At 36.9% G+C, this 13,917-nt stretch overlaps 1 protein-coding gene across 2 annotated transcripts; it reads left to right on the top strand.

Annotated features, from left to right (window-relative positions):
- The first annotated feature begins 12,036 nt into the window (after window positions 1–12,036).
- LOC127069323 (uncharacterized) lies at window positions 12,037–13,814 on the top strand. 2 transcript variants are annotated; one of them, XM_051006205.1, is made up of 5 exons: window positions 12,037–12,252; window positions 12,378–12,483; window positions 12,606–12,803; window positions 12,892–13,101; window positions 13,510–13,814. In XM_051006205.1, the coding sequence occupies exons 1-5, from the start codon at window positions 12,101–12,103 to the stop codon at window positions 13,576–13,578; spliced, it is 735 nt and encodes a 244-aa protein (XP_050862162.1). In that variant the 5' UTR covers window positions 12,037–12,100; the 3' UTR covers window positions 13,579–13,814. The 2 variants fall into 2 exon arrangements, with proteins under 2 accessions (XP_050862162.1, XP_050862163.1); XM_051006206.1 differs by lacking the exon at window positions 13,510–13,814 and adding an exon at window positions 13,173–13,425 and having other exon boundaries at window positions 12,047–12,252.
- The last annotated feature ends 103 nt before the right edge of the window (window positions 13,815–13,917 follow it).

A 13,917-nucleotide genomic window follows, 5' to 3' on the forward strand; every position in this document is an offset into this window, starting at 1 on the left:
AACGCCGGGAACCCGGGTTTTAGAGTAGAGTTACCGTTGTACTAACACCACGTGAGTGTTCGGGCGCGAATTAAGTGTCCTACCGTGGACTTAGTTTTATTTGCTTAATGTATAGATAAGATTACGCCGGTAATGCGTATTTTGCAGTAGAGTCATTCGGACACTCACGTGAGTGTCCGAGCGCGATTAAAAGTCCTACCGGGGACTTCGTTTTATTTGTTCGGCGATTATTTGCTCACGCCGGTCTCGCGAATCTTAGAGAGTAGAGTCCCCGTTAGCTCGTGGGTCCCCAGATGCAGCAACCTCCAAGCGGTGGGACCTGGGTCGGTAATACTTGCGATATATCGAAATCTGTGTCTTAATATAATAAAAAAATAAATAAATATTTAATGTCTGTAATTAAATTATACATATAATTATAAAACGCAAGTATTACCGGGCGGATGGCTGCATAATTCTATATTTTTACAATATCTCTGGTCTAAGTTCAATTAAACGTTAAATTGATTACATTTTAAATTGTTAGTTATATTTTCACAAATAAATAAATTTGAATACAGCAAACTTTTTAATTAATTTTCTAAGAGAGCGAACAGAAAGCTTTTCCGTCACACTTATGTTAGCTATCATTCGAATTTATCCTTATTTACTTTGATTTTTTACAATTATATTTACTAATTGTATACTCTTGATAATGACATTAATTATATACTTTTATTTATTATATGAATCATTTTTATTATCTTTTATTAATAATTAATCTCGGGTGGGACCCTTGGGAGGGGTCTTTCGGTGTGGGCTTTTGTGCGGTTTTCTGTTTCAGTATCTTCGCAGTGCTGTTTTTCTTTTCTTTTTTCTTTACCTTTTCTCCTTTTTCTTTTTCTTCTCCTCTTCCGCTTTAACTGTTGTCAAGGTCTCACATAACACCGGGCAAATAGTTTCATATTTCGATGTTTTTTCAATAACGGAGAAATATTTTATTTTAAAATGAAATTGTGAAGTGGGGATAATATCCTTTGTGAGTCGAAAACAAAATTCGGACCTCGGAACGACTTTGACAGTTACTTTAGTTTAGTTGTGCTTTGGAATTCGACGAGAGTACACAGAAATTTTCGCGGATGCCATTCGTGCAAGTATTAACGAACAGTTAATTCAAATTTATAACAGCTTAATGGATTTTAGACTGAAATGCGAAGTGGGGATACTCGGATTGGAGGGACAACAACAATATCGGATATTTCACCGACATTTATCGTTCTTGGTTCAGTTGTGCGTTGGACTTTGACCAGTGAACTTAGAAATTTTCGCGGATGCCATTCGTGCAAGTATTAACGAACAGTTCATTCAAATATATAACAGCTTATTTGATTTTAAACTTAAATGCGAAGTGGGGATGCTCGGTTTCCACGGACGACTATAATGTCGGGTCTTTGGCATACCTAGATCAGTTGTGCTTTGGACTTTGACGAATGAACATAGAAATTTTCGCACCTATAGGGGACTTTGAAAATCTATCTCCACGAGTGGACTTAGAAATTTTCTCATCTTTTGAGGACTTTGAAAATCTATCTCCACGAGTGGACTTAGAAATTTTCTCATCTTTTGAGGACTGAAAATCTATCTCCAAGAGTGGACTTAGAAATTTTCTCATCTTTTGAGGACTGAAAATCTATCTCCAAGAGTGGACTTAGAAATTTTCTCATCTTTTGAGGACTTTGAAAATCTATCTCCAAGAGTGGACTTAGAAATTTTCTCATCTTTTGAGGACTTTGAAAATCTATCTCCACGACTGGACTTAGAAATTTTCTCATCTTTTGAGGACTTTGAAAATCTATCTCCAAGAGTGGACTTAGAAATTTTCTCATCTTTTGAGGACTTTGAAAATCTATCTCCAAGAGTGGACTTAGAAATTTTCTCATCTTTTGAGGACTTTGAAAATCTATCTCCAAGAGTGGACTTAGAAATTTTCTCATCTTTTGAGGACTTTGAAAATCTATCTCCACGAGTGGACTTAGAAATTTTCTCATCTTTTGAGGACTGAAAATCTATCTCCAAGAGTGGACTTAGAAATTTTCTCATCTTTTGAGGACTGAAAATCTATCTCCAAGAGTGGACTTAGAAATTTTCTCATCTTTTGAGGACTTTGAAAATCTATCTCCAAGAGTGGACTTAGAAATTTTCTCATCTTTTGAGGACTGAAAATCTATCTCCACGACTGGACTTAGAAATTTTCTCATCTTTTGAGGACTGAAAATCTATCTCCACGACTGGACTTAGAAATTTTCTCATCTTTTGAGGACTTTGAAAATCTATCTCCAAAAGTGGACTTAGAAATTTTCTCATCTTTTGAGGACTTTGAAAATCTATATCCAAGAGTGGACTTAGAAATTTTCTCATCTTTGAGGACTTTGAAAATCTATCTCCAAAAGTGGACTTAGAAATTTTCTCATCTTTTGAGGACTTTGAAAATCTATCTCCAAAAGTGGACTTAGAAATTTTCTCATCTTTTGAGGACTTTGAAAATCTATATCCAAGAGTGGACTTAGAAATTTTCTCATCTTTTGAGGACTTTGAAAATCTATCTCCAAGAGTGGACTTAGAAATTTTTGCACCTATAGGGGACTTTGAAAATCTATCTCCACGAGTGGACTTAGAAATTTTCTCATCTTTTGAGGACTTTGAAAATCTATCTCCACGAGTGGACTTAGAAATTTTCTCATCTTTTGAGGACTTTGAAAATCTATCTCCACGACTGGACTTAGAAATTTTCTCATCTTTTGAGGACTTTGAAAATCTATCTCCAAGAGTGGACTTAGAAATTTTCTCATCTTTTGAGGACTTTGAAAATCTATCTCCAAGAGTGGACTTAGAAATTTTCTCATCTTTTGAGGACTTTGAAAATCTATCTTCACGACTGGACTTAGAAATTTTCTCATCTTTTGAGGACTTTGAAAATCTATCTCCAAGAGTGGACTTAGAAATTTTCGCACGATGCCAAATTCGAGCGAGTATTATCGAAGACTTAAAGTAAGTATATTTCTCTATCATATATTTGTTGAATGATTTATACAGTTTACAATATAACAATGACACTAATTATTTCATTTGTATTTTTGTTTCAGAACCTCGTTGCAATCGCTCGCGTTGCAAAGATGTAATCGAGTGTTAGTATCGCTAAAATAAATTTATCGCGAAGTAGAAGCAGTGTTTGTTCGTTCGCGTATCGCGATTTAAACCATAAGTGTTTTTGCATAGACTGCGTGCAATGCAGTCCTTAGAGTCAGTGTTTGCTCGCGTAGTTTTTTGATTTTTTAACAGTCGCACAGACTGTACTTGTAAAATATAGTAGAGTTGCGTTAAGTAAATTCAGTGACCGTTCGTTAATGAGTAACTACCGCGAATTAGAGTCAGTGCATCACTGAAGAGGATCTCGACCAACGTCGATGTCGACCTACCTCATTTTCAACCAACTACAAATCGTCCACCCTCAATTTCGACCTAAATCGCGGTGCAGTGTTTTGGAGCCATCGCAGAACTTCTTAAGTGGTGAGTTAATTTTTAAGTTCCTCCGATCACTCAATCATGTCGAGGACGAAAGGTCCGAATCGGCACGGGTGATTGGTTGTAATTAATTAGTAAAAGAGCAATGAGTGACCACGAGTAAATTTCTTGGGAGATTTACTCGTGAATGGTTCGTTATTTTTTGATTTATTTATTAGATCAGGATAGAGTCTTCTTGTTTAAACGTGTTGATTATAATTATTTGAAATTTTAAATATTTGCTTGCATTTTTAAATAATTTTATCTGACGAAAATAGTAAAGAATCGCGATATTCCTGAATTTTAATAAGAAATCAGCAAGAAGACGTTCGCGATGGATAGTCTCTGAATTACAAGCGAAATTATATAATTTGTCTTCTAATAATTAGAGTAATTGCTTGTAAGAAGGAGCGTCCAATGATTTTTCATAACATTTTTAAATAATGATTAATCAATTTTATTAATAAAAGAAAAGTCTCAATAGAGTCATTGCTTTTGAAAGAATAAAGTAGAGTAGAGAAAAGACAAGGAGACTTGTAAAATCACAACGCGTAGAACATAGAATAAGTTAATCGATTTTTAGCTTAGGATTTTCAGCTATTAATATATTAATTCTCGTTTCTCTACCGATGCTTTCTTGACTTTTCGTTTCAGGATTGCGTTAGATTCGTTAGTTTTCTTGGACGTTTTAGAATAAGAGATAGTTCTAGTTTCTTTGCGATAGTTGACGATAGTTCAAATGTTCCATAGTAGTTGTTAGGGCACGAAGCAAAGAAGAGGCTATGTGCCGAAGAGGCCCCCACAAATTGTGGCTCAAGAGGGCAACTATTAGGCTATAGAGTTATTTTCGAAGGTTCGACCGAACACTTCGAGAATGACTCATAGTCATATTTCAATTATACCATGTTGTCACTCAAAATGCTCTTATATAATAATAATATAATTTTCAGAAACTAAGAAGATCTATTCATTCCGTGTCCCATCTCACATTGCCACGCGTTCGCGAATAAAATTTTTACGTATTTTATACATTTTTATTATTACAGTCGAGTAATTAATTGTTCCCATATTACTTTTCTAAAGTTCAATTACATTCGTAATTTTATTTTTATAAATTCAAGTTTTATTTTAAAGTAATAATTTTGAAACGTATAAAATATGGCAATTGTGAGGACCACTGAAAGTGCACTGAATAAAAGTGCACATGGGAATGAAACAAGAACATTTAAATACGTAGCATATTCTCCTCTTTTACTAGCTTACTTTTACAGGAAGGATACCTATCAGGATGCCAGTATTAACCAGCGTATAGCTGCATATTGTAGATTGAACAATTATTTCAAACAGTTGATTAAATTGTTTTAAATTAAGTCTTCTATCTTCTCTCGGGTGGGACCCTTGGGAGGGGCCCTCGGGTGTGGGCCTTAGGCGGGTTTCGTTCTTTCACTAAAGAAAAATCGAATTCAATTATGAAATTCTGATTTTAGTGGATTGAACGGATCTACGAGATACACACCAATCTTTCAGAATTTTAATTTTCTCACGCGTACATACGTAAATTTTCTCTTCTTTTTCCTTTTCCTGCTTGTCTTTTCTTTTGCTATATTCTTTATATCTGTTTCTCATTCTAATTCATATTTTTCTGTTTCAGGTTAGATCATCGAGGGACCGATCATCGTGCAATTAATTTTATGTATAATTCTTGTTCTTATATTTAATTTCTATTATACTTTTAATTTTTGCTTTTATATTTAACTTTGCTTTTGTATTTAACTTTTATTAACTTTTTAATTTTTGTTTTAATATTTAATTTTCAGTAACCTTTTAATTTTTGCTTTTATATTTGTTTTATTAACTTTTTAATTTTTGATTTTATATTTGTTTTATTAACTTTTTAATTTTTGCACTTGTATTCAATTTTTATTCTCTTTTTAGTCGTCGCTTCTATATTTAATTTTTACAGACTTTTTAATTTTTACTCTTACATTTATCTCTTTTATTTTTCTTCTGTTTCAGATTAGGTTATCGAGGGACGGATCAACGTGGGATATCTACACGGAAGTTAATGGAACCTCTCTGCATATAATTCTTATTATATGCAGGGAGGGTATGTCTCCTTGCTTCCGTACGCGAATGATAGGGAAAACACTCACGCGCGTGACGGCCGGCACGCGCGTGGGTGTTCGCGAACGCGAAAAAAAGTCCTACCGAGGACTACGTTTTGATTTGATAAATCGAAATATAGACACGACCGGTCGTGTCTCGAGATGTCTGAAGCCGACGGTGTGGACAGTGGAGCAATCTGTAAGCGGGGTTTTATACATCTCCAGTTTGCTGAGAAGCCCGAAGCTCCCGAAGCGGAAAGGCATCTCGGATCGTGGATTTTAGAGTAGAGTCCCGTTAGCTCGCGGGTCTCTACATGCAGCAACCTCCACGCGGTGGGACCTGGGTCGGTAATACTTTCGTTATGTCGAAATCTTATGAGATACAAGTATTACCGAGCGAATGGCTGCACGCTTCAAAGACTTTTCCAAAATCTTTTCTATGTAATTCCAAATTATATTTCACATTGTTTCTTATATCCTTCGTTTATTCAGCATTAAGTTCACAGTCATTTTTATTCATTTATTCGCATAGCTATGCAATTATTGAAGTAATCATTCGAGACTAATTATTATAGATTCTCTCGGGTGGGTCCCATGAGTGGGGCTCATGGGCGTGGGCTTCTGTGCGGGTCTCCTTCTTCTACTACTAAAAATCCAGCACGATTTTCGTATTCCGACTTTTGTCAAATTCATCTTCTCTTTTCTTTTCTTTTCTATGTCCATCTTTTCTTTTCAATCTCATCTCCTTCATATCTGCACGTGTTTCATTGCACCTTCCGGATATCTTTTCTTTCTTTTCTTTTAACTCCTATGGTTTTCACGTGCGCGCATGTTCCGGATTTCTTTTCCTCTGTCTCTTCTCCTTCTTCGCTTCTCCACGGATTCCGATATATCGGCGCAGGTCCGATTTATCGTCGAATGGTTCGGTTCATGATCGATCGTTAGACGCGAATACGGGTAAGATAGGAAGAACACTATCGCGTGTGCCGGTGGGCACAGGCGTGGTGTTCTCGGGCGCGAATAAAAGTCCTACGGTAATGGACTTCGTTTGATTGCTAAACCGAATAATGACCGGTCGTGTGTCGGTTCGTGTGCTGCCGAGTGGTATGGATCTGCTATCCGTAAGCGTGGACTGACCCTCCTCCTGTTAGCCGCCTGAATTCTCGGTTGGTGCGTGGACGCCGCGAACGCGAATTTAGAGTAGAGTCACCGTTATTACGACACTCCCGGGAGTGTTCGGGCGCGATTAAAAGTCCTACCGGGGACTTCGTTTAATAGAACGCCGATAATTTGATCACGCCGGTCACGCGAATTTTAGAGTAGAGTCCCCGTTAGCCCGTGGGTCCTCAGATGCAGCAACCTCCTAGTGGTGGGACCTGGGTCGGTAGTATTTGCTTTATATTAAAACCTATGTCTAAATTTTATATATTATGTAATATTTATAACTAAATTTTATATATAATTATATAGCACAAATACTACCGGGCGAATGGCTGCGTATTTCAATATTTTTCCAACATCTCTTTTCTGTCTAATTTCACCTACACGTTGAATTAATTTCATGTTACATTACTGATCATACTTTAACAGTTTAATAGATTGAATATAAGAGAATTCTAAAATAATTTCTTGAGAATCTAAACTAATTTTTTAGAAACACACAGAAAACTTTTCTGTAGTACCTATGTTCGCTGTCATATCTATTTGTTCTTATTTACTTTTATTAAAATTTTATTAATTATTAGTCTCGGGTGGGACCCTTGGGAGGGGCCCTCGGGTGTGGGCCTTAGGCGGGTTTCGTTCTTTCACCAAAGAAAAATCGAATTCAACTATGGTATTCTAATTATCGTCGACTGAGCCGATCTTCGAGATATACATCCATCGTTCGGAATTCTATTTTTCTCACGCGTACATATGAAAATTTTGCGTTCTTTTTATTTTTTCTGTTTGCCTTTTCTTTTCCTATTTTCTCTATCTATTTCTCATTCTGTTTCATACTATTTCTGTTTCAGGTTAGATCATCGAGGGACCGATCATCGTGAAATTAAATTTTTACAGGGAAGCATTTGCATATAATTTTACATATTACTTTTGTTTTTAAATTTTATTTTTATTATACTTTGAATGTTTGATTTTGTATTTAATTTTTCTTTTGTATTTAACTTTTATTGACATTTTAATTTTTGCTTTTATATTTCAGTTTTATTAACTTTTTAATTTTTGTTCTTATATGTAATTTTTATTAACTTTCTAGTTTTCGCTGCTATATTTAATTTTTAATTTGTACTCTTGCATTTATGTCTTCTTTTTTTTCTTTTTCTGTTTCAGGCTAGGTGATCGAGGGATGGATCATCGTGGAATTTTACACGGAAGTTAAAGGAACCTCTCTGCATGTAACGTTTGTTATATGCAGGAAGGGTATGTCTCCTTGCTTCCGTACGCGAATGATAGGGAAAACACTCACGCGTGTGACGGCCGGCACACGCGTGGGTGTTCGCGAGCGTGAGATTAAGTCCTACCGAGGACTTCGTTTTGTTCTTTGAAATACCGAAAGATAGACACGACCGGTCGTGTCTCGAGATGTCTGAAGCCGACGGTGTGGACAGTGGAGCAATCTGTAAGCGGGGTTTTATACATCTCCAGTTTGCTGAGAAGCCCGAAGCTCCCGAAGCGGAAAGGCATCTCGGATCGTGGATTTTAGAGTAGAATCCCCGCTAGCCCGTGTACTTCCACCAGCCTCATCCGTTTCATCGGCCAAGGACCATGGAGGGACTTAGATTTTCACACGGGTGTTTAAAGATTCTTTCTACCTCAGGCGTAGAAGGATTTCTTTTCTCCCGTTCGGGCAAGATAGAAGGACACTCGCGTATGTCGGCTGGCATAGGCGTTGGTGTTCTCGGGCGCGATTAAGTCCAAAATTGGCTCTAACGTATTCAACATATTCGCGTGAGCGTTTCCGGAATGCTCGCGTAAGTATCGTGATTGCGGTAGATTCAATCTTGGGTTCCGGCGTTTGTCGCGAAAGCACAACCGGTTGTGCTCAAGTGGTGATCGAAGCTTCCGATGTTGGATAGTTGAGCTATGCGTAAGTCGGTTCCCAAATGCGGAGACGCATGGGGCTGCAATTTTAGCGTTTGGAGGCTTGAATTCGTCGGGAGTGGAGGTCGCCCCGTTGCTTTGCTTTCTTGATAGTATTAGTTGTAGTAAAAAGTAGAGTCACCGTTAGTCCGCGGGTCTCCACATGCAGCAACCTCCACGCGGTGGGACCTGGGTCGGCAGTACTTGTTCTGTATCGGAATCTTAGAAGCTGCAAGTATTTCCGAGCGAATGGCTGCACATTTCAACATTTTTCTAAGGTCTTTTCCATCGAATTCAAACTAAATTTCGGAGTACGTGCAACTTACATTCTTTCTCACATCTTCCGTGTATTCAGCATTAAATGCACGGTCACTTCCGTTTATTGAAACGAATTCCTATATAATAATTATTCGAGAGAAATTATTATAGTTTCTCTCGGGTGGGTCCCTTGGGATGGGCCCTTGGGCGTGGGCTTCTGTGCGGGTCTCTTTCTTTCTGTACTGAAAAATCGAGCTGGATTCTGGTACTCTGGTTTCCGTCGAGTGTAGCGATCTTCTATGTTCATCTTTTCACTTCAATTTCATCGTTTTCACACGTGCATGTGTTCCATTGCATCCTATGGATATTCTTTTCTTTCTTTTCTTTTCTGCTCCATCCTCTTCACGTGTGCGCACGTTCTGGCTTTCTTCTGTTCTCATTTTCTTCTCCTTTTCTTCTCTTTCTCTTCTTCTTTTCCTCTTCTTCGCGAATTTCGATATATCCGCGCGGGATACGGGTAAGATAGAAAGAACATTCACGTCTGCGTCGGCGGGCACAGACGTGGTGTTCTCGGGCGCGAATAAAGGTCCTACGGAAATGGACTACGTTTGATTGCTAATACGAAATGACCGGTGGTGTGTCGGTTCGTGTGCTGCCGAGTGGTATGGATCTGCTATCCGTAAGCGTGGACTGACCCTCCTCCAGTTAGCCGCCTGAATTCTCGGTTGGTACGTGGACGCCGCGAACGCGAATTTAGAGTAGAGTCACCGTTATTATAACACTCACGGGAGTGTTCGGGCGCGATTAAAAGTCCTACCGGGGACTTCGTTTAATAGAACGCCGATAATTTGATCACGCCGGTCACGCGAATTTCAGAGTAGAGACCCCGTTAGCTCGTGGGTCTCCACATGCAGCAACCTCCACGCGGTGGGACCTGGGTCGGCAGTACTTGTTCTGTATCGAAATCTTAGAAGCTGCAAGTATTCCCGAGCGAATGGCTGCACATTTCAACATTTTTCCAAGATCTTTTCCATCGAATTCAAGTTAAATTTCGGAGTACGTGCAACTTACATTCTTTGTTACATCTTCTGTGTCTTCAGCATTAAATGCACGGTCACTTCCGTTTATTGAATCGAATTCCTATCTAATAATTACTCGCTATTAATTGTTATAGTTTCTCTCGGGTGGGTCCCTTGGGATGGGCCCTTGGGCGTGGGCTTCTGTGCGGGTCTCCTTCCTTCGGTACCGAAAAACCCAGCTCGATTTTTGTACTTTGGTTTCGGCCGGGTGTAGCGACGTTCTACATACATCTTTTCTTTTCAATTTCATCTTCTTCACACGTTCGTGCACGTGTTTCATTCGACCTTACGGATATTCTTTTCTTTCTTTTCTTCCGAGTTCTATGGTTCTCACATGCGCGCACGTTCCGGCTTCCTTTTCTGCTCTTTCTCTACTTCTTCTCCTCTTCTTCACGGATTTCGATATGTCGGCGCGGGTTCGACGTATCGTCGAATGGTTTGGTTCATACTCGATTGTTAGACGCGAATACGGGTAGGATAGAAAGATCACTCGCGCGTGTGTCGGCGGGCACAGGCGTGGTGTTCTCGGGCGCGATGAAAAGTCCTACGATAATGGACTTCGTTTGATTGCTAAAACCGAATAAATGACCGGTAGTGATACGGTCATCGGATGACTGTAGAGTGAGACGGTCTATGTGCTACTGAGGAGGATGGTATATGGCTATTTGTAAGGATGTTCAGTCCGTTGACTGACCCACCTTATATCTATAGTCACCTGAGTCCATGGTGAGGTGTATGCAACCCCGCGGGACCGCGAATTAGAGTAGAGTCACCGTTATTCTAACACTCACGTGAGTGTTCGGGCGCGATTAAAGGTCCTACCGTGGACCTCGTTTTATTGTTCGAAATGCGAAAGGCACGGACGGTCGTGCTTAAAGGCGGGATGTGGGCATCCGAGGCTGACGGCCTCAACGTCATCCCTAGTAGGATACCGTTGCGGACTCGATGTCTCTGTTCGCTCATGTTACCTCGCGAACGCCGGGAACCCGGGTTTTAGAGTAGAGTTACCGTTGTACTAACACCACGTGAGTGTTCGGGCGCGATTTAAGTGTCCTACCGTGGACTTAGTTTTATTTGCTTAATGTATAGATAAGATTACGCCGGTAATGCGTATTTTGCAGTAGAGTCATTCGGACACTCACGTGAGTGTCCGAGCGCGATTAAAAGTCCTACCGGGGACTTCGTTTTATTTGTTCGGCGATTATTTGCTCACGCCGGTCTCGCGAATCTTAGAGAGTAGAGTCCCCGTTAACTCGTGGGTCCCCAGATGCAGCTACCTCCTCGTGGTGGGACCTGGGTCGGTAGTACTTGCGATATATGAAAGTTTAGTCTTTTATCATACGCAATTATATATTATGTCTCAAGTATTACCGAGCGAATGGCTGCATTTCTTTATACGTTTCTAAAGTGTTTTCGTTTTATATCTAACTAAACCTTATTGTACTCGGATGTTACATTGCGAATGAATGTAATTTTGTACGCTATATATTGTTTGATATTATTTTATAATTCCATGATTATCTCTTGTTTATTATATTATGTATCAGTTACTTATTCATTAATATAAACATTTATAAATATAATGTCATTATATTAATGTAATTTATATTAAATGAACATTTACGAATGTATTAATTCTATTTGATTTAGCTTTTAGAATTGTTGGAAAAGATTGTTCCTAATTTGCTAGTCTCGTTAATATTATGAAAAATGTCAAAGTTTAATGAGTTCATTGTTATTCATTCTTCTATAAACATTTTTCAATTAATTTTTCTACAGAGAATTATGATCTGGCAAATAGATTTTTCTTGTTTTCTATCAGATTTTTAATATATACAGAAATTTTTCTCATATTAACTCTTTAGTGTTTTTGATTACTTTTGAGAGGGTATAATATGTATATCTAACAAGCTTATATATCGATGCAATAGATGCATGAGTGCAGTGTTTTCCTATTGCACTTGTAATTCATATTTTGTCCGTAGTTGTCGCTAAAGTCGCATACTCTTTTCGTGTGAGAGGTAGTGACAGCCTTAAGTGATGTTTCTGTATAGCTCAATGTTTATTATATTCGGATTAGTTTTCATACTTTTTTGTGACACAACGTTAGCAAAATGTAATAAAATCAGCTTTTGCACTTGCATCGTTCCTGGTAATGAAGTTAAGAAATTAATTGATCTTGTAGACAATGGGTTTGTAAATGATTTTAACCTTACTTTTTCTTTAGTAATTGTATTGCACAATAATATTAAAGAACTACTGATATTTAATATTTAAGAAATTATAGATAACTATATTTGTAATTCTTTTTTTTCAGAATATTAGATAAGAAATTGTCTCATACATTGTATATTGATCTTTGTGCAAATGTAACACTAAAAACTAAAGAGAATGAATTCCAATGTACTAAACAAAATGGATCGGTAATATATTAAAAAAGCAAAACTATTAAATTATATATTATTTTATTTGATGCTTTTTTATTGTCTTTACATATATATATTTCTTTTTAATATTTGTATTAATGCTTATCCTATCTTTATAGTTCTGTGCTACTAATTCTTACAAGAAAGAATTTACTGACTTAGGAGTTGTGAATCAGTCAAATATAAACTTGATATTAGGGTACAATAATATATCAATATCCATAGTTAATCCGAATTCAAATTCGACTGTTAAGACAACCGTTAGTTGCTGTACAGGATGTACCGCAAAACTTGTTTCCGATACTATTACTTATCATGTATGTTATAAGTGAATATAAAAAGATTTGCTTTTTTTTTCCTTAAATTCTTATGTGTATAAAAAGAATCGTATAAATATTATTTTAGGTTCCACCATTAGGGACAATAAATCCATGTAAAAACCAAATGTCTGCTGGCACTGTTTCTATAGGATCTACTTTAGTAATTCTACTATTTGTGTTCAGCGGATTATATTTTATCGGTGGTGCGATAGCATTGAGGTTGTTAAGAGGTGCAACCGGTTGGGAAATGTTACCAAACCATGAATTCTGGTGTGATCTTCCATCGCTTATTCGAGTAAGTATAGCATACTATTAAAATTGTAAATAAATTTGCAATAAAATCCAATTTTTGTTATCTTCTTATAGGATGGCATTACTTTCACATTTAACTGCTGTAGAGCAGATAGTTACGAAAGAATATAAATCTCTAAGGCAATTCTATTTATATTATTTTTTTATACTATACCTAACATGTACAAACTTGGCCCTAATTTATACATCTTTAAATAGTGTGTTTATAAATAACCGAGACGTTAGAACTTTCTCTAGATTTTTAAATTGTGACATATCTGTGCTATAACATTTGATAATGGAGATAAAAGTTATTTAATATAACATATACAGTTGCTCGTTACTAATGTAATTTATGATCTAAAAATTTTACTATTTTGTGAATATTAATTATTTTACATATTTTTTACAGTATATTCATACAAGCATGTACATGCATTCATATTCACATAGTAACACATACTATGCACACACGAGATGAAATATGTATGTGTGTGTGTGTATATATATACACATATATTTTATTATTTTTTGCCTACGTATATTACCATGTACATACTATAAATGAGAGAATGTGATATTTGTTATGGATTTAACATATAAATTTTAGTATATATTATAACATTAAGATACAAAAGTAAATTTCAATCGAGTTTCTTTAAGCGAAAGACAATGTAAGAACAATAAAGAATGCTAACATGAGATACCAAAAACAAATTCTTATTTATTTTGCTTCATTTTGCAAAGTATCATAAGAATTTTAAAATAACGAGGAGGATTATTATAAGATAATATACTTCAGGCTTTTTTAAGGATATAG

This window comes from Vespula vulgaris, chromosome 15, assembly GCF_905475345.1.
Source record: "Vespula vulgaris chromosome 15, iyVesVulg1.1, whole genome shotgun sequence".
Classification (NCBI taxonomy): domain Eukaryota; kingdom Metazoa; phylum Arthropoda; class Insecta; order Hymenoptera; family Vespidae; genus Vespula; species Vespula vulgaris.

Coding starts and splice junctions, on each gene's coding strand:
- LOC127069323 (XM_051006205.1), top strand. CDS start 12,101: ATGTTTCTGTATAGCTCAATGTTTATTATATTCGGATTAGTTTTCATA. Junction 12,804..12,891: donor CCGATACTATTACTTATCAT/GTATGTTATAAG, acceptor ATATTATTTTAG/GTTCCACCATTAGGGACAAT. Junction 13,102..13,509: donor ATCTTCCATCGCTTATTCGA/GTAAGTATAGCA, acceptor TATTTTTTACAG/TATATTCATACAAGCATGTA.